Genomic DNA, 27,644 nt, shown 5'->3' on the forward strand with positions numbered 1-27,644 from the left:
CACTGAAATGGACCGAGACATTTAAAGAGTTACTACTGGTTGATTTCTTCTGAGATCTGTGTCCGTTTTTGTTACCAAGGGAACCATTTCCAAATTCAGCTTAATCTGAGCTTGCCCAGCTGTACAATTCTGAACTTTGATTTAGCTAGTGTTTTTCCATTCTCATGAAACTGTGTACTTCAAGGCAGAGCGAAGGTTAAAGGGTCAGCATAAGATGGCTTATTCCTTACTTAATCATTTCCTTTTTGGTAAGAAAAGCTAGTCTTGTTTTCTGAAGCCCAAACATTTGAGAGGTTGTCCAGTGAAACTCCCTTTGATGAAAGGCTGAATTAAATCTGTCACACGACCACAGGCTGACAGCTGTGGCCATGGATACAGCTGTATGGGTTCTTTCCAATTCTGTCATTTATTTTAAACACAAATAGTGTGGAAGTTGGTTCCATTCCAGTTGTACGAAGGCCAGAGGGTCCTGGATTAAGTTAAGGTCTAAAGAATCCATGTGTCATTTGTATTTTTATTTCCTCTAAGAAATTTAATCAGTTATCTGGATAATGCTTAAATTAGTTAACAGCTGTGTTGCTTCTAATTTGTTTTGGAGATCTTGAGATTGGAATTCTTTTTAGGGTTTCTTTGAAAACCCTGTGGATCCTCCATGTCAGTTATTTGTTTGTCTGTATGCCAAGATGTGAAGAGGATGTTTAAATAATTGGCATCTCATGCCTACTATATTGGTCCTGAAGTAAATATCAATTTTTATTTGTTTGTTTTCCTGGATCATTAGCCAAAATGAATGGTTTTGTAAGGTGAAGAAGACACTCAGCTATCAATTCATTCTGGAATGAATATTCAAATTAGAATAAATGTTCAGATATCTGGCAAGGACAAGGCTGATTGGGGAAGATTAAGAAAGTCCCAACTAGCATCACGGAGGGCAAGTGTGTCACAGAAAGATTATAAAGGTTCTCCAAGGTAGGGGGAAAATCTTTTTTTCATAATAATGTTTCCTGGAAAGATCAGATTTTTCTGAAAAGGAGAACCACGGGAAACTAGTTCAGATCAACAAACTAGAGTGACCTCAACGGTGAGTAGCGAGTCTTGGCTCCCTAATTACACTTGAAATTTAGAACACAAATCTGTGACCTCCCAAAATGAAGGATCCTAAATCCCATTAACCACTTTCCCTGATTAGGTCTTAGTGATCTTGTTTACTTCCAGTACTGATAAACTTGACCTGCATGAATGTAGGTGAGACCTACAGAAAGACATCCTATGTCTCCAACTTGATTGTCTCTACGTATGAGTTTAATACTAAACTAATCTTAAATTTAATCTTTTTTTTTAATTCAGAAGTATAAATATATAAAAATGTTTTCTAGGCTGTTTCTCAAGGTAGAATTTGAGGCAGAATTTCATAGTCACTTTATTTGCTGACGTACTTGATTAGGTAGATTTCCTTCCTTTTTTCTTTGCAGGGTACAGCAGCCTGACTTGATGCAGGCAATTCACAGTGTGGATGCTGCCCTTTTTAAAAAAAAAATGTCAGTGTTTTCCTTATGTTATTAGTTCTTTTGTTTCCACAGAATAGCTAGCTATTAAGTTTTTTTTTTTTTTAAAGGAAATTTAGATAATAAATACAGAAGCATGTACCATAGTTTCTGGGTACATGAGGAATTTAGTGTAATGGATTTAATTGATTGGTTGGATTGACTTGGTTTTGGTATATGCTTTCGGGTAAAACATGTAGGGTAATTTCAGTGCTTTTCAAAGACAGATCTATATTTGTCTGGCATTCGGTCGTTCGCTTAATACCCTCTCATACTTCATGTCCTTGATCTTTATAATAACACTGCTATAAGCAGGAAGTCGCCCTTTGACTCCTTTAAATCAGCTTCACTCAGTCTCAACGTAAGTACCTTGTCCCACTTACACAGCTGGTAGATAAAAGACTGTGGCCCTCCAACTACAGATTCTGACTTCTCATCATTTGCTATAACGACCAATGCACAGAGGTGTTTAAGGAACTTAGCAGATGTCTGTGGTTCCCTCCAGAGCTCAAAATACTTTCCATTAATACATTGCTAATTGTTCTCCTTTTTTGCTGACAGTAGATTCTAGGACCACATACATAACCTGTAATTATTTTCCCCAGTCCTCTTTCCCCAGTGTTTTATAGGTCTTTTTTTTTTAGTTACTTGAGGCTGTTACTGGTTGAACCTCCATGCAAAGTTCCTGCTACGATTTTTGAGGTTTTCTCTCTGGTATGTCTTCAAAGGGTAAACAGTTTTAAAATCAAACAATTCCCCAGTGTTTCCATGAAGGCATGGTAGCTTTGAAAGACCAAGTTCATTTTTTCACCGTGATGAAAGCAATACACGTTCATTGTAGAAAATTTGGAAAATGTGAGAAATCAAAATAGCAAATACCTAAATGTCATAACCCATCCCAATATAATAACTGATCATATATAGACCTATATCTCTAATCTGCTTTCTTTAAATTTTTTAGATCTTATGCAGATTAAAATTAAGTTTAAATTCAATTCCTCTCTACTCCTGAAACCAATACTGCTCTGTATGTTAACTACCTAGAATTGAAGCAAAAATTAAAAAGAAAAAAAGCAACAGGCAGAATTCCATGAAAAATAAAATGAATGAGGGAAACAAAATTTGAGATTGTATCTTCAAAGCACTTAGAATATACCATTTAAGCACTTTTGAAAAAAAAATAATAAAATAAACAATAATTAATACATTTAAACTCTGGTGTGCAATATTTATTCTCATTTTTATTTAACAATAATACATAGGCGATTTTGCTTGTTATTACAAACTTCCAAAAACTCAGTTGAAATGAGCGTGTATTGTTTCCTAGAATGGATGTGCCATAATTTCATTGTAACTCCTTATCCTCAATGATTTACTGTTTCCCATTTTTATTTATTTTTTTTAAATGTTTATTTGTTGATTTATTTTTCAATATATGAAATTTATTGTCAAATTGGTTTCCATACAACACCCAGTGCTCATCCCAAAAGGTGCCCTCCTCAATACCCATCACCCATTTTTAGCTGGCCTTGTCCTTCAGGCCTTACTATCCCTTAGAGGTCTAAATATTTTGGATTCAAACTTTCGTATTGTAATATGCATGTGTCTTGAACAATCGTCTCTCCTTTTGCAGCAAATCTCGCCATCTTGGACATCTTGATCACGGACCCCACCCTCCTATTCCCCACCCCCCCCCCGCCCCCCCACCCCGGCAAAAGCCAATCATATGCAAAACATTGTTACTATCCTTACTAAAGAATTGAAGAGTTACAAGGAGGAAACCGTGGCAGATATTGCACAATCATTCATTAGTGTGTTTTAACCCACATCCTATTTCCAGTGTCCTTCCCCAAGCCCATTAGAGCAGTAAGCCTCTCTCCACTGCACACAAGTCTGAAAAATACCAATCGTTGTTTCTGAGCAGGAGCTCCAGTGTCTTCACTTTGGGGATATAGCCTCCATCATCCTGCCTTCCTTTCTTATCCCTCCTGGATTAAGGTGAATATATTTTCTCCATGCTGTTACAAAGATAATGTTGCAAAGACACCGTTTTATAAATCTTGGCTTATATGTGGAGTTATTTCTTAAAAACATAGTCTCAAGAACAGAAATTCCTGGGTGAAAAGATATAAACTTATTTACTCAACAGATATTTACTGAATGCCTCCTATTTGCTCTCTGTACACATTCAATTTACAAGGCAAGTGCTTTAAATTCATGACTAGTGAAAATGTAAACTCACAGACTTTATCTACTTCACACTTATGTAATTAGTACTGTGGGTGTGATGCTATTCTAAAGCATAACTATATACCTCATTTAATCCTACAATGTAGTTCCTACTAAGATATCCATTTTGCAGTTTATAAACTAAGGTACGGAGATTCTTTTTTTTTTAATCCAAGTTAGTTAACATATAGTGTAATAATGAGTCATGACTCACATATAACTCCCAGTGCTTATCCCAAATGCCCTTCACCCATTTAGCCCATCGCCCCACCTAACATCCCTCCAGTAGCCCTCAGTTTGCTCTGTACTTAAGAGTCTCTTATGGTTTGCCTCCCTTTGTTTTTATCTTATTTTTCCTTCCCTTCCCCTGTGTTCATTTGTTTTGTTTCTTAAATTCCACATATGAGTGAAATCATATGATATTTGTTTCTCTGACTGACTCATTTCACTTAGTATAATACACTCTAGTTCTACCCACATTGATGCAAATGGCAAGATTTTGTTCTTTTTGATCACCTAGTCGTACTCCACTGTGTGTGTGTGTGTGTGTGTGTGTGTGTGTGTGTGTATACCATATTTTCTTTACCCATTCATCAGTTGATGGACATTTGGACTCTTTCCACAATTTGGCTATTGTCGACAGTGCTGCTATAAACTTTGGAGTGCATGTGCCCCTTCGAATCAGCATTTTTGTATCCTTTGGATAAATACCTAGTAGTGCAATTACTGGGTCACAGGGAAGTTCTATTTTTAATTTTTTGAGGTACCTCCATACTGTTTTCCAGAGTGGCTGCACCAGTTTGCATTCCCACCAGCGGTGCACAGGGTTCCCCTTTCTCCACATCCTCACCAACATCCGTTGTCTCCTGAGTTGTTAATTTTAGCCATTCTGACAGGTGTGAGGTGGTAACTCATCCTGGTTTTGATTTATATTTCCCTCATGATGAGTGATGTTGAGCATCTGTTCATATGTCTGTTAGCCATCTGGTTGTCTTCTTTGGAAAAATGTCTATTCGTGTCTTTTGCCCATTTCTTCACTGGATTATTTGGTTTTGGGGTGTTGAGTTTGGTAAGTTCTTTATATATTTTGGAGACTAACCCTTTATCTGATATGTCGTATGAAAATATCTTCTCCCATACTGTCAGTTGCCCTGTAGTTTTACGGATTGTTTCCTTCACTGCACAGCACAGAGATTGTAATTAACATGCCCGACATTGCATACCCATAAGCAGAATTCCAGACAGAACCCCAGGAATTCTGGTTCCAGAGTGCATGTTACCCTCTCTGTTCATCTCAGCATAGAACACCTGTAATCACACTCTACCTTTTGCTTTGGACTCTGTAAAACAAGGCTGGCTAGTCTAGGTTGTTTCTTAGTTAGATTGTACTTCTATTCTGGAGAAAAGGTTAGGTTGGTAACTTAGTCATTTAACTTTTCATTGTTGCATGCTTCAAATGCTTAGGTCTTCGGTGTCATTTTTCGCCCATGTAATTTTGAATTATAATTACAAAATTAATTCAGATCCTTGCAACAGTGTACTGTGCTCTTGAAACTTGCATCTTTCACTAAGGCACGGCCAGTCTGCTTTCCAAGCAAACTAAACGGCTCTTGACAGCCTTGGCTATTACTAAGATGGCAGGTTTACCAACTCCAAGGCTTAGATACCATGTTGGCATTCCATGAGAACTGGTGGAATAAGAAGAAGAAAAGAGAGCATTTGTGTTTGCGACAGGAGCCCGTTCTTCTGCAGTGAAGTTGAATTGGAGGCGAGCTGTGGATTTGGGGAAGTAGATCAAACAAATCTCTCAATACGTAGGAGAAGAACAGGCCCTATTACCACTGTGGCATAACACCAGCCCTGTTGCATAATAACAGATACTGCTGGGTGCCTTTTCCCATGCCTGGAGCGATTGTAGAACAGCTAATGAAATTCATTAGTCATTTGAGAGAGAGTAAGAGTAAAAAGCACTATAAAAATCCAATCCAATTCAGGGCAATCTTGGCACATGCCTTAGCCCAGTTGGTGCATTTCCAAAAGAAGGAGGCACATTAAATTCAGGAGGGACAACCCAACTGTTCTAAAGCTATAAATCAATGCTACTCAGTTCTCATTTGCACTCAACGTCTCTGCAAGGAGCAGTAGTGAGAAATTAACTGATTCCACCATCCTCAAATACATCTGTCTCTTTGACCATAACACTGAACAGACAGCTGTCTTGCTCCAGAGAAAACTGTGGTCCCATGACCTGGATCCTGACCATCACAGATGCGTAAAGCATTCATGCCAAGCATCAGCAAATCCCAAGCCCTAGGTGCTACGGAATATATCATTGTGATTTTCATTTTTAGACCTCATATCCACAAAATGAAGAAACACCGGATGTCTCGAATGCTGCCCATTGACTGACACATCCCCTGGAAAGACAGAGCTTTCCTAATATATCCCCCGGAAGTAACAAAGGGAATGCATTATTTGAAGCAGCTCTGTTGGGTTTTGCAGCCCCCAAATAACCTTAAAATAACTTCAGTGCAACATTTCTACAGGAAAGGCTTGATAAATGTCATTCATTGATTGGCTGACATACCATAGCCTGAAATGCATTAATAAAAATATACCTGCCAACAGATGTTTGCAGGCTACGCCTTTTATTGGGTACCTCAAGGGAAGTTTGGGATTTCGTCTTTCTATGGTTTTATTAATACCCTGTGACTTGTGAACTCTGATTTTCCCATTGTACTCATTTAGGTGGGGCTAATTCTAGGTGGAGCATGGGCCCCTAGGGAGACATCTTCTTTAATGGTCTTCTTGTCTCCAGCTTATTTATTAATGCTCAAGTTTGCGACTAAGGGAGATAACATTAAAAGGATGGTGAGAACAGGATTGTAAAAGTCTCCGAAAACATCTTATGCCATTTGCTTTTAAACCCATAATTTGCAACACGCACAAAGCCACACTCTCACAGTCTTGTTCATGTCTATGTGAGGAACGGGAGCAGAGAGAAAGTATTAGTAACCACATCACGGGCTGTTGGTATATGAGCACTGAAAGGCGTCAGCACGCTTAAGCTGGAGATCCAGTGACAGAAGGGGACATAACCAACCAAATCTGTGGTTCACTTGCTACACATTTCATGCATAAACACAATATTAAAAGAAGGAGAAAAAGAGGTTCCCAAATCAGGCATGTGTCTCAGACTTGAAGGCCTGAGGGAGCAGTTGGTAATGCAACGTGTGACATTACAGGGTAAGAGGTAGTAGGTGAGGAGCACTGAGGTCTATAGCTGAACTGGAGTGAATTGCGGCTACTTGAAGATGTTCGAAGCCAACTAAAAATAAACTAAAATAAGGCCAGATCTAACATCTGGAGCCAGCATGTGCCTCTTGAGCTATCCATTTGTGATTCTTGGGCTTAACCTTGGCCTGGGAAACTAGGGAGATGGAACTTAAAATAAGTCTACATAGAATAATCATGTCAAAAGGCAGAAATTCTAGAAGGAGCTTTTTGGGGTTCTTTGGGTTTTTTTTAATTACCCAAATCACACCATAACATCTCTGTGTCTTCTGCTTCAAAACAGTGAACATTTCACACAGGTCTTTCACTAAAGAGGTTGTGTCAGATGACTAACCATCTTTTCTCCAAATATCACAGGGAGTCCTGTGTTTTTATTTGCTAAATCTGGTGATCTTACTTGAAGACCCTTCCAGAGAGAATATTCACCTTGCATCATCCTCAGTTTACTTAAGCATCTGTAAAATGGGTTTCTTTCATTTTGTTTCAATGCAGGAAGTACATGGAAATCCTTGTTGGTGACCCACTGGGTCACATCTTGTTTTGGTTTTGTTTCTATTTGGAAAAAACACTGCTATTTTGAGGAGCCAATTAGCAATTACTAAAATGTTGGTGGAAGTTTCTAGGACCTTACCAGCGGAGATCTTCCAAAGAAGGCCTTAGAAATCAAAGCTAAATCTTTGTGCTTTGCAGACTGGGAAGGGGTAAGGTTGGCAGGAAACTGTCGATGTCATTGACATGATAGAGGGAAAAAAACTGTTCTCCATTTATGACATTCCCTTCAGTATCTAGATTTCACGGTGACCCCTCCAGCTTCCAAGAGCCCCGTAAATAATCCCAAAGGTCATCCTTTTTCATTTAAGTTGCATAAATATTTCATTGAAGAGCTAGGGAACTCAAGACTGTGTCTTTGGTTTTCTGCTTTATCATGTTTTATTCTTTATTTGGGGACCTATTTTTCTCACGGTTTTGGAGTAAACACGTCAACCCTGTAACAAAATAGCCACACCTTCCCCCACTGGTGTTGGTCACTTGGTGGAATGGGCAGTTTCTTTGAAGGAGGTGTCTTTCCTCCCGGTTTCAGGATTTTAATGTAGTGCAATTATCTGCCTGTTTTTTCAGACTCTTCTCCACTTTCACCACACTACGCCCTTAATAGTTGTGTCGCTCAGTTCTGTTAGAGAATCACCCAGCTTCTCTCTGTTGTGGCAAAGAGGCTCCGAGCCAAGCAATTAATCCTGACACAGGATCCAGGCCGCAGTAACAACGAAGACAGCCCATGATACTTTGCTTGCTAATAGGGAGCCAACATTTTAAAATAGAGCCAGGTAAACCTCACAAGGAAAGATCTAATTCAGCAAAACAGATGATGACCATAATACTGTAGCAAGTAGGCAGAGGACCTTTCTTCAAATAGACAAAGAGAAAATTTACATAATTCAGTGGATGTGTTTGGCTGACTCCAGTGAGCTTTGGGGGCTCCGTGCGAACAGCTTGAGTTACTGAGCAAGACGTCAAGTATTTCAGGGTCTTCTCATATTATTTCAGATCTGGAAATGATAGTCATGTGGCTTTGCCCTAAATGCTTGGGGTCCCTGTGACTCCATTGGAAGGACTGCATGATGTCAAAACCTTGGTAATACTAAGAACTGAAATCCAACCGGGCACTGAGAACAAGCAAGATTATGTGTGTCCGTGGTTAATACCCTATTTTCCTTTTCCACAGCAGGAAAAGCCCAGACTTCTCGAGCCTTTGGATTATGAAACCGTCATTGAAGAACTTGAAAAGACCTATCGGAATGATCCCCTTCGAGATCTCCTGTTCTTCCCCAGTGACGACTTTTCAGTAAGCATTATCTTTTCAAGGCATCTAAGTTCGGGGAGGGGCCCACAGAATGATCGAAGACCATCCCAAGCTGGGTCACTGTCCTCCCTTATAGATTCAAGGTGCAGAGCACTTCTTCCTGTGGCTATCCTACGTCACAGTCACTGCAGTGGGAAGCCACATCGATGAGAGAGGTGGTACCACGGTGGCCTTTTGAGACAGGAGATGCACAGAATGCTGCCTGGTTCCAGGTGGTACCGGTATCCCTCACAATGTCTGGGTTTCTAGCTGCTACCTTACCTGGCCTCAGAGAGCACTTCCTCCTTCCCCGCTTTCTGACCGAAAGCTTCCGAGCAACTGAAACCAACCAATGGCAGAGGTAGGAATCTTCTCGGCACAAAACTTGCAGTTCTTAAAAATCACCCTTCACCTTGGCTGTCCTTTTGTAAGGAAATGTTGAGGCTTGTGTGCAGAGAAAGGTAGGCAGCACATGTTCATGGAAAGATTTAGGATCTGAGGACAATGCCCACCGGCACATGGAATGCTCCTGAAGGTGGGAGAGAGAATGAATAAAAAGGCAGTCCACCTAGGAATCAGACACAAGCACAGTAAAATGACAGCTGATGAGCACCCGTGTGTCTTTGGCACTCTATCTGTGGTCCTCTTAAACATTTTTAAATTGTTAGTAAATATCTGTGTAAGCAGAGATCTCAGCGGGCAGATGGTAACCTTCTTCCTAGAAGAAAGGTAGCCGGAGACATCACAAATGAACATCTTGAAGCCGATGAAAAGGCAGCTTCAGGGTCATCTTGTGAAGTAGCCACTGTCCATGGAAACTTGTGTTGAGTGGCTTGGGTCTCATGCTCACCCTGCCTCAGCCAGCCTCACACTTCTGTCCCCTCTCTTAACTTTGGGGCAGATCTGGCTTCTGGTTTCTAAAGGTCAATTATTTCCACCTTCCTCCATGGATTCGTAAGAAAGGAAGTTAACAATTTTCTGTTCCAAGTACAAAGAGGGATGGAAGAAAGGAGACAGATTGGTAGATAGGAAACAAGAAACTCTTTTGATTTGCTTTTTCAATTTTTAAAGGGCTCCTGATTTACTGTTTGACATACTTTAAGAGAGCCTTATCTCGGGCAGAGAAATGTCACTTCCGTGGTTGGACCAGGCCACCGCGGCTTGAACTGCAATCACCAAGCTGAGCCATGTTGTGTTTTTTGTTTTTTGTTTTTTGTTTTTAATTTCACACCCTCACTGTCTTTCATACTGAAGGTAAACTTTTATGAAGACTCTTTCTGTCAACAGGAAAATCCTTGAAACTTGGAGACCTTTGCATTCTAGCTCTGGCTTTCAGAAAGATGGCAAAAGCCACCTCACATGTCCCCAGCTCAAGGAGGGAGTAGAGGATGGGTTGTGACATTTGCACTGAATTTGAATTCATTTCTTGGCATCTTTCCACTCTTGTTTAAGTTAAAGATTGGCTGATTACTACTCTAGGACCTTTGCCATCCTTAATGGTGTAAACCAAGCACGTGATAGCTTACATACTTCTTTATTTTCCCAGAGGTGAATGTTCTAGTAAATACACTGAATTCTTTCATCCTATGCTTGCTTAAAAGCTTTCTGTGGCCACCCCCATTGCCTTCAAAACAAAGGGCAAACACCTTAACATTTCCCAAGGGCCTTTCCAAAATCTGGGCTTTGCTCATCTAAAGTTCGTATTCTTCCTCCCCCACCCAATCCCTAACGCTGTCATCACGGGCACCTTCATAGTAAAATACCAGCACAATCCTAAACATAACATTCTCTCACCCCTCAGACCATTTCCTTCCTTTATTCATTCACCAAATATGTAATATGTAATAATAGTATATAATACTGACTGTTAAGCATTAATGCCAGAATGGCGAAGCAGCAGCGATTGGACAGAAATTGCCTGGTTTTAGTGGGGATTACCTTTCGGTCAGATGAATCAGGCAGAAATGAGTAAACAGTTTAACTAACAAGATAATTGGGATTGAAGACCAGTTCTATGAAGAAAATGAGACAGGGCCATGTCATAGAAAAAATGGTGACATTTGAACTGAGTTCTGAATCCCCAAGGAAGACCAACCCCACTAAAACCGGAGGAGGAAAGGAGCATCTCAGGCTGAAGGAAGCTGCTAGAAAGGCCCTGGACAGCTGTGGACAGAGTGGTCAGAGACCAGGTCAGGCCAGGACGAGATAAGGCATTTGCGTCTTGTTCCAAATGCAAGTGGCAAGTGGCAGGTCATGGGTCTGTTTCAAGAAGGAGAAAAACTGGGGCTTCTGGGTGGCTCAGTCGGTTATGCATCCGACTTCGGCTCAGGGCATGATCTCGCGGTTTGTGGGTTCGAGCCCCGCGTGGGGCTCTGTGCTGACAGCTCAGAGCCTCGGGTCTGCTTCAGATTTTCTGCCTCCTTCTCTCTCTGCTCCTTCCCTGTTCTCTGTCTCTCTCTCTCTCTTTCTTTCAAAGATAAACATTAAAAAATAAATTAATCTTTAAAAATAAATAAATAAAAAGAAGGAGAAAAACTGACTTGGAAAAACTGACTATTATTGGAAGCTCACCCAGCCTCTGTGTGGACAACAAATAACAGGGTGAAGAGGAAGCTGGGGGACCAGCTGGGAGAGAATAGCTCTTAATTAGCAGGTGCTCAATAGATATTGGATGCCACCTCGTCTGTAGGATCAGGAAATGTCATATCATACAGTTAAATCGTCATTTGTATCAAGCACCTGGCAAAAGGAGTTTTGAATATTATTACCATGTAAAACTGTCAGTTTTTGAATTTCTTTAATGTTTATTTATTTTTGAGAGAGAGAGAGAGAGTGGAGGAGGGGCAGAGAGAGAGGGAGGCATAGAATCCGAAGGAGGCTCCAGGCTCTGAGCTGTCAGCACAGGGTCCGATGCGGGCCTCGAACTCACAAACCGCGAGATCATGACCTGAGCCGAAGTCAGATGCTCAACCGCCTGGGCCACCCAGGTGCCCCTCAATTGTCAGTTTTTGAACAAAATTCAGATAGATTGTCTTCCCTCTTTTCTCCTCTACAGAGTCGGGGTTGACAAGCCATGACTCATGGATGGCCTGCCGCCTGTTTTTGTCTGGCCCACCATGAACAAAGAATGATTTTTATGTTGTTTTTTTATCCTACCTTTTTTTTCCTACACAGAACTGGCTAAATCATTGAAGGAAAAAAAGAAGAATATTTTGTAACCCATGAAAATGCTATGAAATTCAGGTTTTGGTACCTGTAAATGAAGTTGTATTTGAACAGCACGGTGCTGCCCCCTTCTTTTACCCACTGTCAGTGGCTGCGTTTGTGACGCTCGGCAGGATTGCAGCAGAGGTAGAGGGCCCTGAAAGATGTATTATCTGGCCCTTTACAGAAAAAGTTGGGGCGGCCCTGCCATAACAAGCAGAACTGTGTGCATTTGGGAGGTTTCTCACCTCCCCCTCTGTAAAGTGAGACCCTTCTCTCAGTGCCCTCTGCCCCCGTCCACTGCATCCACAGCTCATGTCACATTTCAGGGGTGTTGCCCGCCAACAGGAAGCCCCCGTGCCCCCAGCCGGAGGACCATTTTCCAGGCTCATCCTTGAGCGATGAGTAAGGATTCTCTGGGATGAGCGTGGACCGTTCTCCGCTCACCCAGTGGGACGGGGCAATAGAGTGACCACCCCCATCCCCGGGCATGACAGACTGGAAGGAGTGGGGTGGCTCCCAACTTCCCACTGCCCCCGCTCCAAATGCCCTGAGCCCAGCTGTGCCCTAAGGCCAGGAGAATCCAGCGCGCTTCTGTCTTTCCACCTTACCAAGCACCCGCACTTGCAGCAGACCTGATTCATTACTTGGTTTGTTTAATCAATATTTATTCAGCACCCACGAGGCGCTGAATATAGAACAGCACTTCCCAGACAAGCGAGGCTGACAAGAAAAGCCAAATCCGTCTAGTTAAGGAGTGTGCGCCCTAATATGGATGAAACATAAAGTTGATGAAGAATGCTGGCTTCTTAGGGTGAAGAAATTTCAAGAAACAGGGGCTTCAACGGCTACTTGATGCACCTTAAAGGAGATTGTTTTTCACCAAGGCAGGATTCCTGCAGTTTTTCTCCCTATTCAGTTGCTGGCCCACACCATCATATCCTTTTTTGCCTCGATGCCCAAAAGTGGCCTTTAACCAGTCTTCCTGCTTCCTCCTATGCACTCATTTAAAGGAAGCTTTGGAAATACAAATCAGACAGTGAATACCACAGCCCTGGTTCGAACTTTCCAGTGGTTTCCCACAGCCTTCAGAGTCCAAACCAGCTTCTCACCACTGTCCCCGTCACCTGGTGCCTGATGACCCCTGTGCCCTAATCTCCTCGTCCTGTTTCTCTTGGTCACTGCGTGGAAACCTAGCATTTTCTCTGCTCCTTGAACTTGCCAAGCTCATCCCCCCTGTCAGGGCAAGTCTGCTCTTGTCACAACCTGTCCCTGTTTTTCATTCACTTCGGTTCGGATGCTGCCTCTCCAAAGAACCATCCATGATCCCAACCATGCTGTGTCACTCTGTCACATCATCCTGATTACTTGCCTTTTTTTTTTTTTTAATGTTTTATTTTATTTTTGAGGGAGAGACAGGGTGCAAGTAGAGGGAGGGGCAGAGAGAGAGAGGGAGACACAGAATCCAAGCAGGCTCCAAGCTCTGAGCTGTTAGCACAGAGCCCACCATGGGGCTTGAACTCAACGAACCGTGAGATCATGACCCGAGCCGAAGTCAGACCCTTGACCAACTGAGCCACCCAGGCACCTCTGATTGCTTGTCTTTATAGCACTTGTCACCATCTGGAAAGACTTCAGTTTGCTTTTTTCTCTCCTCTGTCAATTGTTCCTCGCCATTAGGGCATACCCTCTAGCAGGACAAGGATGTCTTTTTTGATCACTGGGAGACTTCCAGCAACTAAAGTAGCCCTTGGCACAAAGCAGGTGGAAAACGAATATTTATTTCATGAATTATCGTTCAGAAACATGTAGGTTATTATTTTCAAACATAACTGGAATCCTTTGAATACCTGTGGGAACCAGAAGTCCATTGCGAGACTAAATTGGAGAAGAAAGAGGTTGAAGCAGTTGGCTTTGCTTGATGATGAGGAAAGTGATCATTAGTATGATCACTTTCCTCTTCGTATGATCACTTTCCTCTTCGACACAAGACAATATATCCCCGTAAGGAAACAGCCCTAAGGTCATGGTCCCCTCCTGCAGGGGCTCATTCTGTCTGATACAGTGCCTGCCACATAGCCACCATCAACACAGCCTAATTTCCTCCGTGTCGCCCTTCACGTACTTGCTTTCTGTTCCTAGGCATGGGAGAAATCAGTATGTACCTGTGTTTCAAGTACCCAACAGTGTCGGGCTCGTGGGCGTTCGGTGAAGATTACTGAACCTTGAACCAAAATCATCTTCTTCCTGGTGAAGGGGCTGTGGTAGAGGCATTTTGCTGTATCTGGGCACGTCAAGTGCGTGGGTTCTGGGAGCAGGCAGTGTGTTCAGTGTGATCTTCAGAACTTTTTGCATCCTAATGAATCACTAAGAATAAGCAGTCTAGATGCATGTGTTAACGCATTCATTGCAAAAACATGAGCTCCTTCACTCACTGGATTGGCTACTCTTGCTTTTCTCCCCTTTCTTTTGGAAGCACGTCGTGATAGAAACTCGAGACCAAAAAGCGAGGCACTTAGTCACCAAATTGTGGCTTCGTGACACAGGCAAGGGGAGGAAGGAAGGAACACAGGAGCTAACGAACAGTTTCAAGGGCACAGTGAATCATACCGTGGAGTGATTCAGTGTGAGGGGAGACTGATTAAACAAACAAAAAAAAAAAAAATAGGAGAACAAAAAATGAGAAAGCCAGAAATGAGTATCTTGCTGAGTAACAGATACAGACAGGCTGCAGTGGAATCACTTCTGGCTGTAGAAAACCTTCCATGAGAAAGTTCAGAGGTCTGAAAAGTAGCCCGCCGTGGAAGGCTGTGCGATCACACCCGGGCTTCAATACCGCCCATGCTGGACAAACTGCTCTATGTCAACCCGACCTCATGGCCCGCCTTCTGGGAAGTAAGCTGCATATATCAAGGGTGCAGATACGAACAAGAAGCCTTGCTGACGCTTGGGAGGTTACGCCTTTGACCCCGGGCAGTGCCATTTTCAAAGTCGGAGGTCTATGTTGCGCACGTGAGACAGCGGGCCGAGAGAGTTATGTGATCCCCTCAAATCTCCTCTTCATCTCACTTGTTGGGAATTAGTGTCTCAGGGCTCCCCAGTGCCACCCGCAGGGCTCGTTGGCTTACTGTCATGACCCAGTGAATTGTGAGTTCTTAACATACCAATGGCTTGTCCTTTTCACAGTATGTTTTTAACTATAAAAAGCAACTGTGTGTGGGGACTTCCGTACTCAAACCACATGGGTCATATTGGTGACAGGAAGTAGAAGGGCCTTCAAATCTTTTAAACTGAAAAGCAGAAAGGTCCTGTGTTGTGTTTTTTTTTTCCTTCTTCTTCTTCTTCTTGTTTCTCTTACTGAGACCCAGCTTAACATTTTATAGGACTCTCAATCTCCTTTTTAATCCTCGGCTTCTGAGCCTGAAAAGCAGGCTTTAAATGGCTCACAGCATTCATACCAGAACACTGTAATTGCCATTTAAAAGCTAAGTAATAGTCTTTGTTGAACTAGGTTATTTCTAAATTCTAATATTCCTCCCGTTTATAAGCTAATGAGGCTGAGATTTGCAAAAGGCTCTTGTTCAAGGATGCAGAGCAACTGTGAGGACAGAAATCAAACATGAGCACTTTGACTTGCTGTTAGCATTTCTGTCTACCTAGCATGCTTTTGGCCAGCTGCTTCTTAGAAAAATAAGGTGCACGCTTCGGGGAAGTTTTAACTCCTTGAATCCCACAATGGGTGACATTAGAAAAGTGGTATGGTAGTGAAGAATTCTAGAATGGTTCAGTAAGAATATGTGAGGACTTCTCTGGGCTTGATCGAACTAGGAACATATACACATAAAGTACACGGAAAGACTTATACACGAATATTCATAGCACCATTATTTATAAGACCGCAAGGGGGAAACAATGCATATATATGTCCATCAACTGATGAATGAATAAATATAGTGTGGTATATCCACACAATGGAGTATTACTCAGCCATTAAAAAAAAAATTAAAGACTGGTTCATACTCTAACATGGACGAAACTTGAAGCCATTATGCTAAGTCAAAGAAGCCAAATACAAAAGAGCACATATGGTACGATTCCAATTGCATGAAATGTCCAGAATAGGCGAATCCAGAGAGACAGAAAGTTAATAGCTGCCAAGGGCTCAGGAGAAAGACGAAGAGGAAGTAATTGCTAGTAAATATGGGGTTTCTTTTGGGGGTAATGAAAATATTCTAAAATCAAATAATGATGATGGTCGCACAGCCCTGTGAATGTATAGAAAACCACTGAACTCTACACTTTAAAAGGGTGAATTTAGGGCACCTGGGTGGCTCAGTCAGTTAAGCATCTGAGTCTTGATTTCGGCTCTGGTTGTAATCTCACAGTTGTGAAATAGAGCCCCACAAAGGGCTCCATGCCGAACGTGGAGGCACTTGGGATTCTCTTTCTCCCTCTCCTTCTGCCCCTTCTCTCTCTTTCAGAGTAAATAAACATTTAAAAGGGTGAACCTTATGGCATGTCAATTATATCCCAACAACACTTGTGAGTTCCAGCCATGCATCAGACTCAGGGCTGGCAATGCAGAGCCTGCTCGGGATTCTCTCTCCCCCTCTCTCTGTCCCTCCCCTGCTTGTGCTTTCTCTCTCCCAAAATAAATAAACTCAGAAACAATGTTTTAAATAAAAGGAACAAATTAAAAAACAATACAAAACATGGGAAAATATTTCATATATTGTTTTATTTTATTCCCAAAGCAGATTTGACGTGGCTTGCTTACAGACCAGCAATATATACATATATATTGGCTGAATTAATCACCAGCAGAGCTTTTGGGTCTAAAATATTCTACAGTTGAGCTGTGGACTTCATATATGATACAGACAGTAAATTTTATAGTTCAGAGATGAGAAAATGTGCACTGGATAAATTAGAGAAGATTTTCAGAAAGAGCTTGCACCTATACTAAGCCTGAGGTTAAGAAAGAGTGAGGAAAGTAAAGGAGAGGGGAGGGGAGGGGAGGGGAGAGGAGGAAGAGACCGCATAATAAGGCTAGTGCAGGAATATGTCTGGAGCAGAAGAAGGAATGTGAGCAGGCATATTAATGATGTGTGGCGGGTTGGCTTGTGTCTTAGGCCATTGCTTGTCACGGGGCCATGTGTGCAGGCCTCACACCAAGCAGGCTTCTTCCCTGTGCCTCCTTGGAAAGAGAACTCAGACCACAGCCTCTGAGTCCTTGCCAAGGGGAGGTCCTGGTGCGATAAGTATGTTGTTGGAGCACGGTGTTCTGTGAGTGCTCACATTCTTGCATATGTAAAATGTTTCGTCCTAACTTCCTCCAGAGAGGAGGCAAGACACGTTGTGGAGCCTGGAAAATAAATCACGGAAAAAGAAGGGAAGTGACTTGCTCAGTGATTAGCTAATCCAAGGGTAAAAAAAAAAAACAAAACCTAGAACCAGGTCTCCAAACTTCCCTACTTCTATTCTTTTTTTTTTACTTTTCAATGTTTATTTACTTTTTGAGAGAGGGAGAGTGAGGGAGAGTGAGAGAAGGAGAGGGAGAGTGAGAAAGAGAGCATGAGGTGGGGAGGGGCAGAATGAGAGGGAGACATAGAATCCAAAGCAGGCTCCAGGCTCTGAGCTGTCAGCACAGAGCCCGACGAGGGGCTCGAACCCACCAACCATGAGATCGTGACCTGAGCTGAAGTCGGACGCTCAACCGACTGGGCGACCAGGCACTTCCCTACTTATATTCTTAAATACTGTGATAGGTAAAGTCTCAACGCTTGACTTGCCTGGATGGTAACAACTGTCCAGCGATGGGGAGCTGCTCACTTTTTGTGCGTTTCCCATACACTTTAACTGCAGCAAAACAAGAAGGACCTTCCCCCCTAAAGCACAGGGAATAAGTAATGGGAATAAAGACACAGCATAGGGAATATGATCGGTGGTGTTGTAATAGTGTAGTATGGTGACAGACGGTAACTAAGGTGAGCATAGCCTAATGTATAGTCTTGTCCAGTCTCTATGTTGTACACCTGAAACTAATGTCTGTTGTGCATCACCTTAACTCATATTAAAAAATAAATGAATGAGGGACGCCTGGGTGGCTCAATTGGTTAAGCCTTCAACTTCAGCTCAGGCCATGATGTCATGGTTCGTGAGTTCGAGCCGCGCGTCGGGCTCTGTGCTGACAGCTCGGAGCCTGGAGCCTGCTCCGCATTCTGTGTCTCTCTCTCTCTGCCCTCCCCCCACTTGTGCTCTCTCTCTTTCTCTCTCTCAAAAATAAACATAAAAATGTTTTTTTAAAAGTAAAATAAATGAATGATCGAAGAGGGAATTATTGGTAGGGGAGCACAACAAAGGTATTAAAGTGATATTCTCATGTACTTAAAAAAAAATAAAATCATGACAACACTCTTCTGAAAGTGGTACAAAATGTTTTTCAAGCAACTAATGTAGGATAAGTGTCTACTAGAATATAAGACACTGTATAGGTGTCTTAATCTGAGAAATTTAGGTGAAGATCATTTTTAAACACGTGCTTAGCTTGGAAGGTATTGGGAAATGTTTGTTAATAGACTTTACTGTAAGACTTGTCGAATTCTCAAGCTCAGACTGATTAATTACTATAAACAGCATCATTTTTGCTCTCTTTTTTGAGCAGCTGGGATCTATAGTACTGTCAGGAAGCTTTGCTCAGGCCCAGGATAGGAAAAGCAGCCTCATTTTTTTTTTTTAGACTTTGACCCGTGGCTTTTGGCCAATTGCGAAATGGCCGTGATGTGCTTAGAATGAAGTCTTCTGTGGTCATTTTAGCCAGCAGAATGGTGGCTGTGACAAAGCCACAGAGACTACCCACTAAAGAGTGGAAGGAACCAGAAAGTGACAGGGCTGTCGTCGAAGATGTCTGAATAGCATGGACCTGAAATTATAAACACAAGCCTGCATGCCTCGTTTCATAAATAAAATGACAGTTCATGTTTCCAAATGCCTAATCTCTGGACAGTAGGCCCCTTATAAAACTCTACCACCAAAAGAGGACTGCGGCTCAGTTCCAGTGCTGTCTCAGATCCGTTTCATGCAATTGAGCTCTACTAATTGTCAAGCAGAAGGTTTAGAAAAGAGAACAGGAAGTCTGCTGTGGCCAAGGCAATTTGTAGTGGTCTGAAAGCATCTAATTCTCAGAAAAGAAATTCTTTGTAACCATATTAATCCCCTTAACAAATATGACTGCATACTTCGCTTTTTATTTGATGAATTTATTTTTGCTTCAGTGGAGACGCATTAAAGAAATAAGACATCAGTAGAAGTGCCACAGTTCTGAAAGCTGAAACTTTATGGAGGCTCTCTGCTTTTTCAGCCACATGTTCCAGTATCACAACAAAATATAGCTGAGATCAATAGCATGTCACAGGCGTTCATTACATGTGCATTTCTTTTCTTATACCTTGTGTATTCTGTGCAAGGGATTAGATGTACAGTAAGTCCATGCAAGTTGTAAAATAATGTTTTAGATTTAACACATGGTTACGTGAGGGTGATTCAGCCCCAGTTGTCTTATTAAGAATCAACATGAGGGGTGCCTGGATGGCTCAATCGGTTAAGCATCCGACTTCGGCTCAGATCTGATCTCACCGTTTGTGGGTTCGAGCCCCGCGTCAGGCTCTGTGCTGATAGCTCAGAGCCTGGAGCCTGTTTTGGATTCTGTGTCTCCCTCTCTCTCTCTGACCCTCCCCCACTCGCACTCTGTGTCTTTCTCTCTCAAAAATAAATAAACGTTAAAAAAAAAAACAAAGAACATGATTTCATAACTGGAGGTCATCAGGAATCACTCATAGCCATTGTACACATGATTATACACGTGATTATAAAGTTTTTATAAATCCCAACTTGAGTGAATTTCCAATCTCATACATTACGTATGTATTATGTATTGGGGCTCTATTTTTACTACAAGTAGCTATGTGACCATTATTACTTGAATCCTGAGTCCATATCCAGAAATTTACCATTAAAGAAAACAAAAAATTTCTTAAGCCAGTTCAGTATCCTGACTGTATTATACCAGAAAGCAGTGATCTTAGTGGGGCACTGGGTATAACTTCCTAAGAAATTTACATTTGAGCCATGTTACTCTGCTTTCCATCAGACTTGGAATATTTTAGAGCAGCTGTTACTACTTTTTTAAAAAGCAAGAAACCAATAAGAGACTGCATGGGATAATGAGAAATAGGAATAATATTTTGCTTTTTTGTATAAAAAATGTATTCTAAAATAATGACTGAAATATAAAATTTTTTTAATTAGAGAAAAAAATTCCTGATCTTGCCAGTAGATTATAATATATAATGTTCCCTGTAAACACCAAGCAGGTGACACTGTGTATCTGAGAATTCTCTACCCAAACAGGAAAAAAGTTACACCCAGATAATTGAAATCCCGCAATGATCTCGAAAACTCAACTTAGGTATGAATTTTAATCTTTTACTCCAGACTTCCAATAGAGTTTATGTACTGTTTATCTTCTAACAGAGTGCACAACATATAAGAAGCAACTTGAAAGAGGGAATCCAAAAGGAATCAAAAAAGTAAAATCTAAATAATACTAAGTCCTAAATCGGCCCTATCGTACTTCACGTGGGTGTATCTGCAGTTGGCTTGATTGGTAGCCATGGCCTCAGAGAACTTCTACACCCTGTTCACACAACTGCAGTGACATCCTGGGGCAGATGCATGGATCAGGAGAGCTCCGTCTACACTGCATTTTAGGATGAGCATTGAATTTTGTCCTAGGATGTATCTAGAACTTTGTTTCCTCATTATTTTTTATCCTCTGATTTTGTCGGATTCACATGACACTCTTCCTCTTTCGCAGCGTCCAAACTATGCACATGAAGGCACACACACACACACACACACACTCACACAGCATACCTGTGCACAGACATGCATGTGGTCACATGCCGCACACACACACCACACGCGCACTGACACAACGTATGCACACTCAAACACAGCACACCATCATCCATCATCCTCATGCACACGCACAGACACGCTCGTGCACTACACCTGATCACACATGCTCACGCAGACACGCACACACATATGCACAGAACCCACACATCCCGATTCACATACACTCAACACATTCGACAAACAAGTATTTAAATGCCCCACTGGACACTGAGGTTAGAGCAGTGAACAAAAGAGATCAAAGCTCTTGCCCTCATGGAGCTTATATTAAGAGCGAAGAAAAAGGAAGGTTTGAAGAAAATACGAGTCTGGGACTAGAAGAACAGGTATGATGCTGCCCTTGGTGGTAGAGCTTGTCACAGAAGCCGTGCTCTCGGAGGACCCCATTCCCTGGACCCCTTTCCTACCCGTCTTCTCCAAAACTAAGGAGGGGTGTTGGGAATCTCATCTGTTTCATTAATGAGTCTAGGGAAAATGCCCTTCATCTAGAACAATTCAAAGGAACTTTAGGTTGTGCTTTAGAAACTCTGATGAATCATTTGTGGATTTGGAGATCTACAAAAGGAAAGACCCTAGCTGTTTGGTGCCATGGATGTGAACAGACTGGTCACCCCAACGCTTCTGGAAAGCCACGGAGTGCAGACTAAAGAAAGCTGGTGGCTGGTGATGGAAAGTCACCGTTTTTAGGGTGTCTCATACTTCCCCCAGCTTGATGGAGCTGAGGACTATATGTCGTGTAAAGAGGAAACAATCTATGAAATCCTGTTTTGGACATCTTATTACTTTTTATGTCTGTTCGTTTACTGCAAAGTCGTTTGTTGAGCATTGAAGTTGAAAACATTTTGTTTATTTTAACAAAAATAAAGACACCAAGAACATGAGTCTTTTTCCTCAAGATCCAGGTTTACTGAACATCCTTTCTTTCTTCTCACCCCTAAAATGGTGGCTACACACACACACACACACACACACACACACTCAGAGCTTCTAAAAAGGGTTAAATTTACCTTGTGGAACCTCGAGAAACTATTTACAATAGGATTAAAATACTGATGCTTTTGTAAGGTTTCTCTTTCACTTCAGCTGTGTCTCGGGATTCACAACAACAAAAGATACAATAGAAATAAGCTAGGCAAAATATACAGATGCCCCAACTTTTGTTCCCTGCAGGGAAGTGAAAGAGCTTTACGCGATGAGCCTCTGTGATAAACCAGTACTTGTAAGGATGCTGGCAGAGGCAATCTCAGGGAGGTTTGGCTTCTGTCTCCTAGAGATGTAAATTTCTCTGTCTTCTTTTACTCTCCGATGCTAAGATCTAAAGCACTTTTCTATTGGGTTTTCGGTAGGGTGGTCTACTCAGTGCTTCCAGGTTGGAGAGCTTCATTTCTTTTCATTGTTCTCCCCAGACGGCCACCGTGTCTTGGGATATCCGCACACTGTACTCAACGGTACCCGAAGACGCAGAACACAAAGCAGAAAATTTGCTGGTGAAAGAGGTAAATGCAATGATTCCCATCCTTTACTTTATAAACTCTGTTTTCTCCTGGGGAGGAGGGGGGTGCTCCACACAGCTCCCTTTTATTATTGTCTTCCTCTCCTTTTCAGTATAGAATTCCAGATGCGATGATGAGCTGTTCCTTTTCAGCCCTCATCATGTCTAGATTATTTCCATTCTCCTGTTAATTATGTTTCATTGTGTGGTGACTCTTCAAGTTTGGGGCTTTTTTTTTTTCTTTTGTTTTTACTTCCCTTAAAATCGTCACATTGAGAAATATTTGTGTGTTCTTAACAGAGGATAATTTTATTTTGCTTACCTAGACTGACTTGTGGGAAAGGCCACCATATGTGAGAATTTTGGATAACAGAGTTTCTATGTTAAGAGATACATTTTTTTTTTCAAGTACTAACTATGGAAATAGTTAATGGTAAAACCCTGTGGCTATGATAAAAATCTTTTGGTAAAGCATTTGTTTGCATTCTGATGATATAATAGAGGCCTACAACCTTGCTCCTTCTTCTGAGCAGACTAAGGGATGCTTTAGGGCAGCTACTTAAAAGATATTGGTTGAATGAATAAATGAAGCTAGCCCTTCCTTTACAGAAAATGCAATGGGAAAATTCAGCACAGGCCAAATAGAATCCTGAGAGAAAACGGTGTATCCCCAATTAGGATTTAGTTTAATAACAAAACCTTTTCTCAGCTCTCAAACATATGTGTATGAATATAAGCTAGCTTTATTAGCATACATATCAATCTGTATTAATCATGCACATTTTATGTTATACTATTCAGTCCAAATCCTTTACCATAGATTTATTTATGAGTTTTTTTCCAATTCCATATTTATTTCCCAAAGTTTACATTAAATTACACTACCTTCTAAGGAGTTAAAAGAAAAAAGGAAAAAGTGCAGGTTCAGATAACATCAGGATATCTGAGTATGCTATTTTCACATTGACTGATAAAAATAATATATGTGACATCAGTACCATAATATTTTTTTTACAGTCACCTTAGAGGAAGTCTTTTTTTTTTTTTAAGTTTATTTATTTTTGACAGAGAGAGAGAGTGCGAGCATGAGCTAGGGAGGGGCAGAGAGAGAGGGAGACACAGAATCTTAAGCAGGCTCCAGGCTCTGAGCTGTCAGCACAGAGCCCGATGCAGGGCTTGAACCCACGAACCGTGAGATCATGACCTGGGCCAGAGTCGGACACTTAACCGACTGAGCCACCCAGGCACCCCCTTAGAGGAAGTCAATATCTGGTAGGACATCACAGTTTAAAAAAGAGTTGGCAAATCATTTTCTACACCAGAAAATCAGAATCACTGAGACAAGGTCTAGTAACATTCTTCAGTAAATATGTAAATATGTGTTAACTTAGGTAGGATTTGAAACATTTATGATCCTGAATTCCTTACCAGGAATATTCAACCAATTCTTCTTGAATGTTCTTCCGTAAAATATTGCACTTTTGGGTAAAAATCTTCAGCTTGTTGTTAAATTTATTTCCAAGAACTTTATAGCTTTGTTGAAAATGTGAGAATTTGTTAAATCCAGTTCCTTTTTTTGCTTTACATTGCTGATGTTAAAAAAAAATAAAATAAAAAAACTGTTGGGGCACCTGGGTGGCTCAGTCGGGTGAGCATGGGACTTCGGCTCAGGTCATGATCTCACAGTTTGTGGGTTCGAGCCCCTCGTCAGGCTCTGTGCTGACCTCTTGCTCAGAGCCTGGAGCCTGCTTCAGATTCTGTGTCTCCTTCTCTCTCTGCCCCTCCCTCGCTCGCGCTTTGTCTCACTCTGTTTCTCAAAAATATATCAATGTAAAAAAATTTAAAAAAATGAAAAACTGTGGCTTTTGAATATATATGGCTACCTCACTAATCTTCCTTATCCTAATAGTTCTTTGTAATGTTAATTTTTGTTTTCATTCGTTTTTCCTTTATTTTATTTTTTTGCACATAGAAAGACACCATTTATCATTCTTATTTGATGTTTAAGTGTGTAGTCATATCATCTGCAAACAATTAAGATAATCCTAGTTCCTAATAACGGTATACGTTTTTTTTTTAATTCTTGCCTCATTTTATTATCTGATATCCCTGAAACCAGGGATTGAATAATAATGCTCATGTTGGGCATCCTATCTTTTTTCTTTTTTCTTTTTTTTTCTTTTTTTTTGAGAGAGAGAGAGAGAGAGAGAGAGAGAGAGAGAATGCATTCGGTGCAGGTGCAGAGGAAGAGGGAGAAGGGGAATCTTAAGCAGGCTCCGTGGTCAGTGCAGAGCCCAAAGCAGGGCTCGATCTCACAACGGTGAGATCATGACTTGAACTGACATCAAGAGTCATAGACTTAACCTCTGAGCCCCCCAGAGGCCCCCATCCTGTCTTACTTTTGGTTTTAGGGATAGGCCTTTAGTATCTCTGATGCTATCTTACCCCTTGAATTTAGCTCTGTGATCCGCAGGATCCATATTTGTATTTCTGGTGTAAACTTTCTTATTCAAATTGTATTATTACCTTAATACTCCATTCAAATTGCGAATATTTTATTTCATGTTTTTGCTTTTATATTCATGAGTGAAATTATCTCTAGTTCTCTTCCCTCACTTTGGTATTAAAGAAAATGCTAGCTTAAAAACATTGTGACGCTCTCCATCTTTTTCCATTTTATTCCATTCTGGAATAAAAAAATAAATCCGTGAAATGAAATAGGGTATCTAGAAATATATCCAAGTAAATACGGTTACATACCAACTGACAAATTATGGCACTTCAAATTCTCAAATATCTCTCAGGTTAGACAATTTCATGAATACCACTTGGTTATTCATTCTGGATGAGAATAAAGTTAGGACTCCAGGTCACATTAACATAAAAATTAACTCCAAGTGGATAAAAACTATTTAAATTTTAAAAACAAAAATATTAAAACTACAGGAAAACATTTTAAGTGGAAATTTAGGGGAAACAGATTTAAGCAAATAAAAAATTTTCATTTCCATATGATTAATGGTACCATAAATAAAGTCAAAAGAAAATATTTAATCAGAGCAATTATTTGCAACTCTTTATATCTTTTGTGACACATGCACACATTCCTAATTTTCAAACTCTTACAAATTAATACGAAGATAATAACACAAGAAAATATAAGCAAAAGACAGGAGCACACAGTTCAAAGAGAGGGGCACAAAAAGTTGCCAGCTTCACTTACAGTCATGAAAATGTAAATTAAAACAAATATGATGTATGAAACTTGAATGAAGAAAAATTTTAAGATGAGTAATACTTAGTGACAGTGGGAATATGGGAAATAAACATTATCATACAGTGTTTATAATACTCACATATCTGTAACCTTTGAGATGTAATTCTGTAATTCTTTTTTGTAAAATTTATTTATTTATTTTGAGAGAGAGAAAGAGCATGAGTGAGGGAGGGGCAGAGAGACAGGAGAGAGAGAGAATCCCAAATAAGTTCGTCACTGCCAGCACAGAGCCCCACGTGGGGCTCAAACTCACAAACCATGAGATCATGACCTGGGCCGTAACCAAGAGTCAAGTAAGCTTACTGACTGAGCCACCCAGGCCCCCAGATGTAATTCTAATGTACCTTTTAAGTAGTGCATATACATATGTAACATGTGTGTTATTAAAAAAACACTAGAGCATAAAAGTATAATTACAGGGTTAAGTATTGTTGCACTGACCAAATTGTAATATCAGTTGGTAAGAGTGGGGTTGAATAAATTTTGGCACATCTGTATTTTAAAATAATATGTAACCAATAAAAATTAGATGTATTTATTTTATTTTTAATTTTTTTTAATGTTTTATTTTTGAGAGAAAGAGAGCGCTAGTGAGGGAGGGGCAGAGAGAGAGAGGAAGTCACAGACTCTGAAGCAGCCTCCAGGATCTGAGCTGTCAGCACAGAGCCTGTCACGGGGCTCGAACCCACGAACCGTGAGATCATGACCTGAGCTGAAGTCGGATGCTTAACCGACTGAGTCACCCAGGTTCTCCCAAGCTAATACATTTATATGTACGTAATTTGGGGGCACCTGGGTGGTCCAGTCGGTTAAGCATCGGACTTCAGCTCAGGTTTGATCTCGTGGTTCATTAGTTCGAGCCCTGCCTCAGGCTCTGTGCTGACAGCTCGGAGCCTGGAGCCTGCTTCGGATTCTGTGTCTCCCTCTCTCTCTGGCCCTCCCCCACTCTCTCTCTCTCTCTCTCTCTCTCTCTCTCAAAAACAAATAAACAATAAATAAATAAATAAATAAATAAATAAATGTATTAGCTTGGATGCCCATGATATGTTGTTAAGAGAAAAAAGTAAGTTGCAGAATATATACTATGATATCTTGAAGGTATAAAACCTGTAAGTATATACATAAATATGGCTTATTTATATAAGCCTTACAAAAGTATGAAAAATGTAGAATAAACTCATAACATTGGTTACGTCACAAGTTTGGGATTGTAAGGGGAAGAGAGGAAATTGGCTCTCAGTTTATATGTTCTATACTGTGTTACAAGGGTATTTTTGTGGTGAAAAAATATTTTGTGAAAAAATTACTGGAAATACATCTTCAAATGCTGTCAGAATTGGAAGCCACCCAAGTGTCTCTTGTAAAATTGTCTCCAAACGTTAAAATCCAACCTTATTCTGAGAGCTGCAAGTCGCCTTAAAGACCATATCAGATTCTTTTTTTATTATTATAATTTAACTTTGATAATGAAAATGTCATATGGAATGATCAAAATCCCTTATGCATTTCACTTTATGAGTCCAACCACTGGGCTTGTCTGCCTGTCATAGAAGCCAGTTAAGTTCATCTGATACAGTCCATTCATAATCACTTGTAATAAAACTACTGTGGATTTATAAACATCTCCACGATTTTAGGGACTATTCATGTCATGATCTTTTTACCTCTTTCTGGGTGCATTGGGGATTTGTCTATTTCCAGGTTTCCAGCAGTCTGTTTTAGGCTGTGAAAAACTTGCTCTCACATGAATCAGGGATTCTTAGCCCTCTGCTCTGGGTTGTCTGCTCC

General features: G+C 40.9%; 1 protein-coding gene across 5 annotated transcripts in view; it reads left to right on the top strand.

Moving 5' to 3' along the window:
• DOCK10 (dedicator of cytokinesis 10) overlaps positions 1-27,644 on the top strand; it is a 268,151-nt gene that overhangs the window by 104,940 nt on the left and 135,567 nt on the right. For all 5 annotated transcript variants that reach the window (XM_049615823.1, XM_049615821.1, XM_049615819.1 and 2 more), the window contains exons 2-3: positions 8,791-8,910; positions 22,494-22,583. In XM_049615823.1, the coding sequence (XP_049471780.1) occupies positions 8,791-8,910; positions 22,494-22,583 (210 nt within the window). The remainder of the gene's footprint in view (positions 1-8,790; positions 8,911-22,493; positions 22,584-27,644) is intronic.

This window comes from Panthera uncia (genome assembly GCF_023721935.1).
Source record: "Panthera uncia isolate 11264 chromosome C1 unlocalized genomic scaffold, Puncia_PCG_1.0 HiC_scaffold_3, whole genome shotgun sequence".
Taxonomy (NCBI): domain Eukaryota; kingdom Metazoa; phylum Chordata; class Mammalia; order Carnivora; family Felidae; genus Panthera; species Panthera uncia.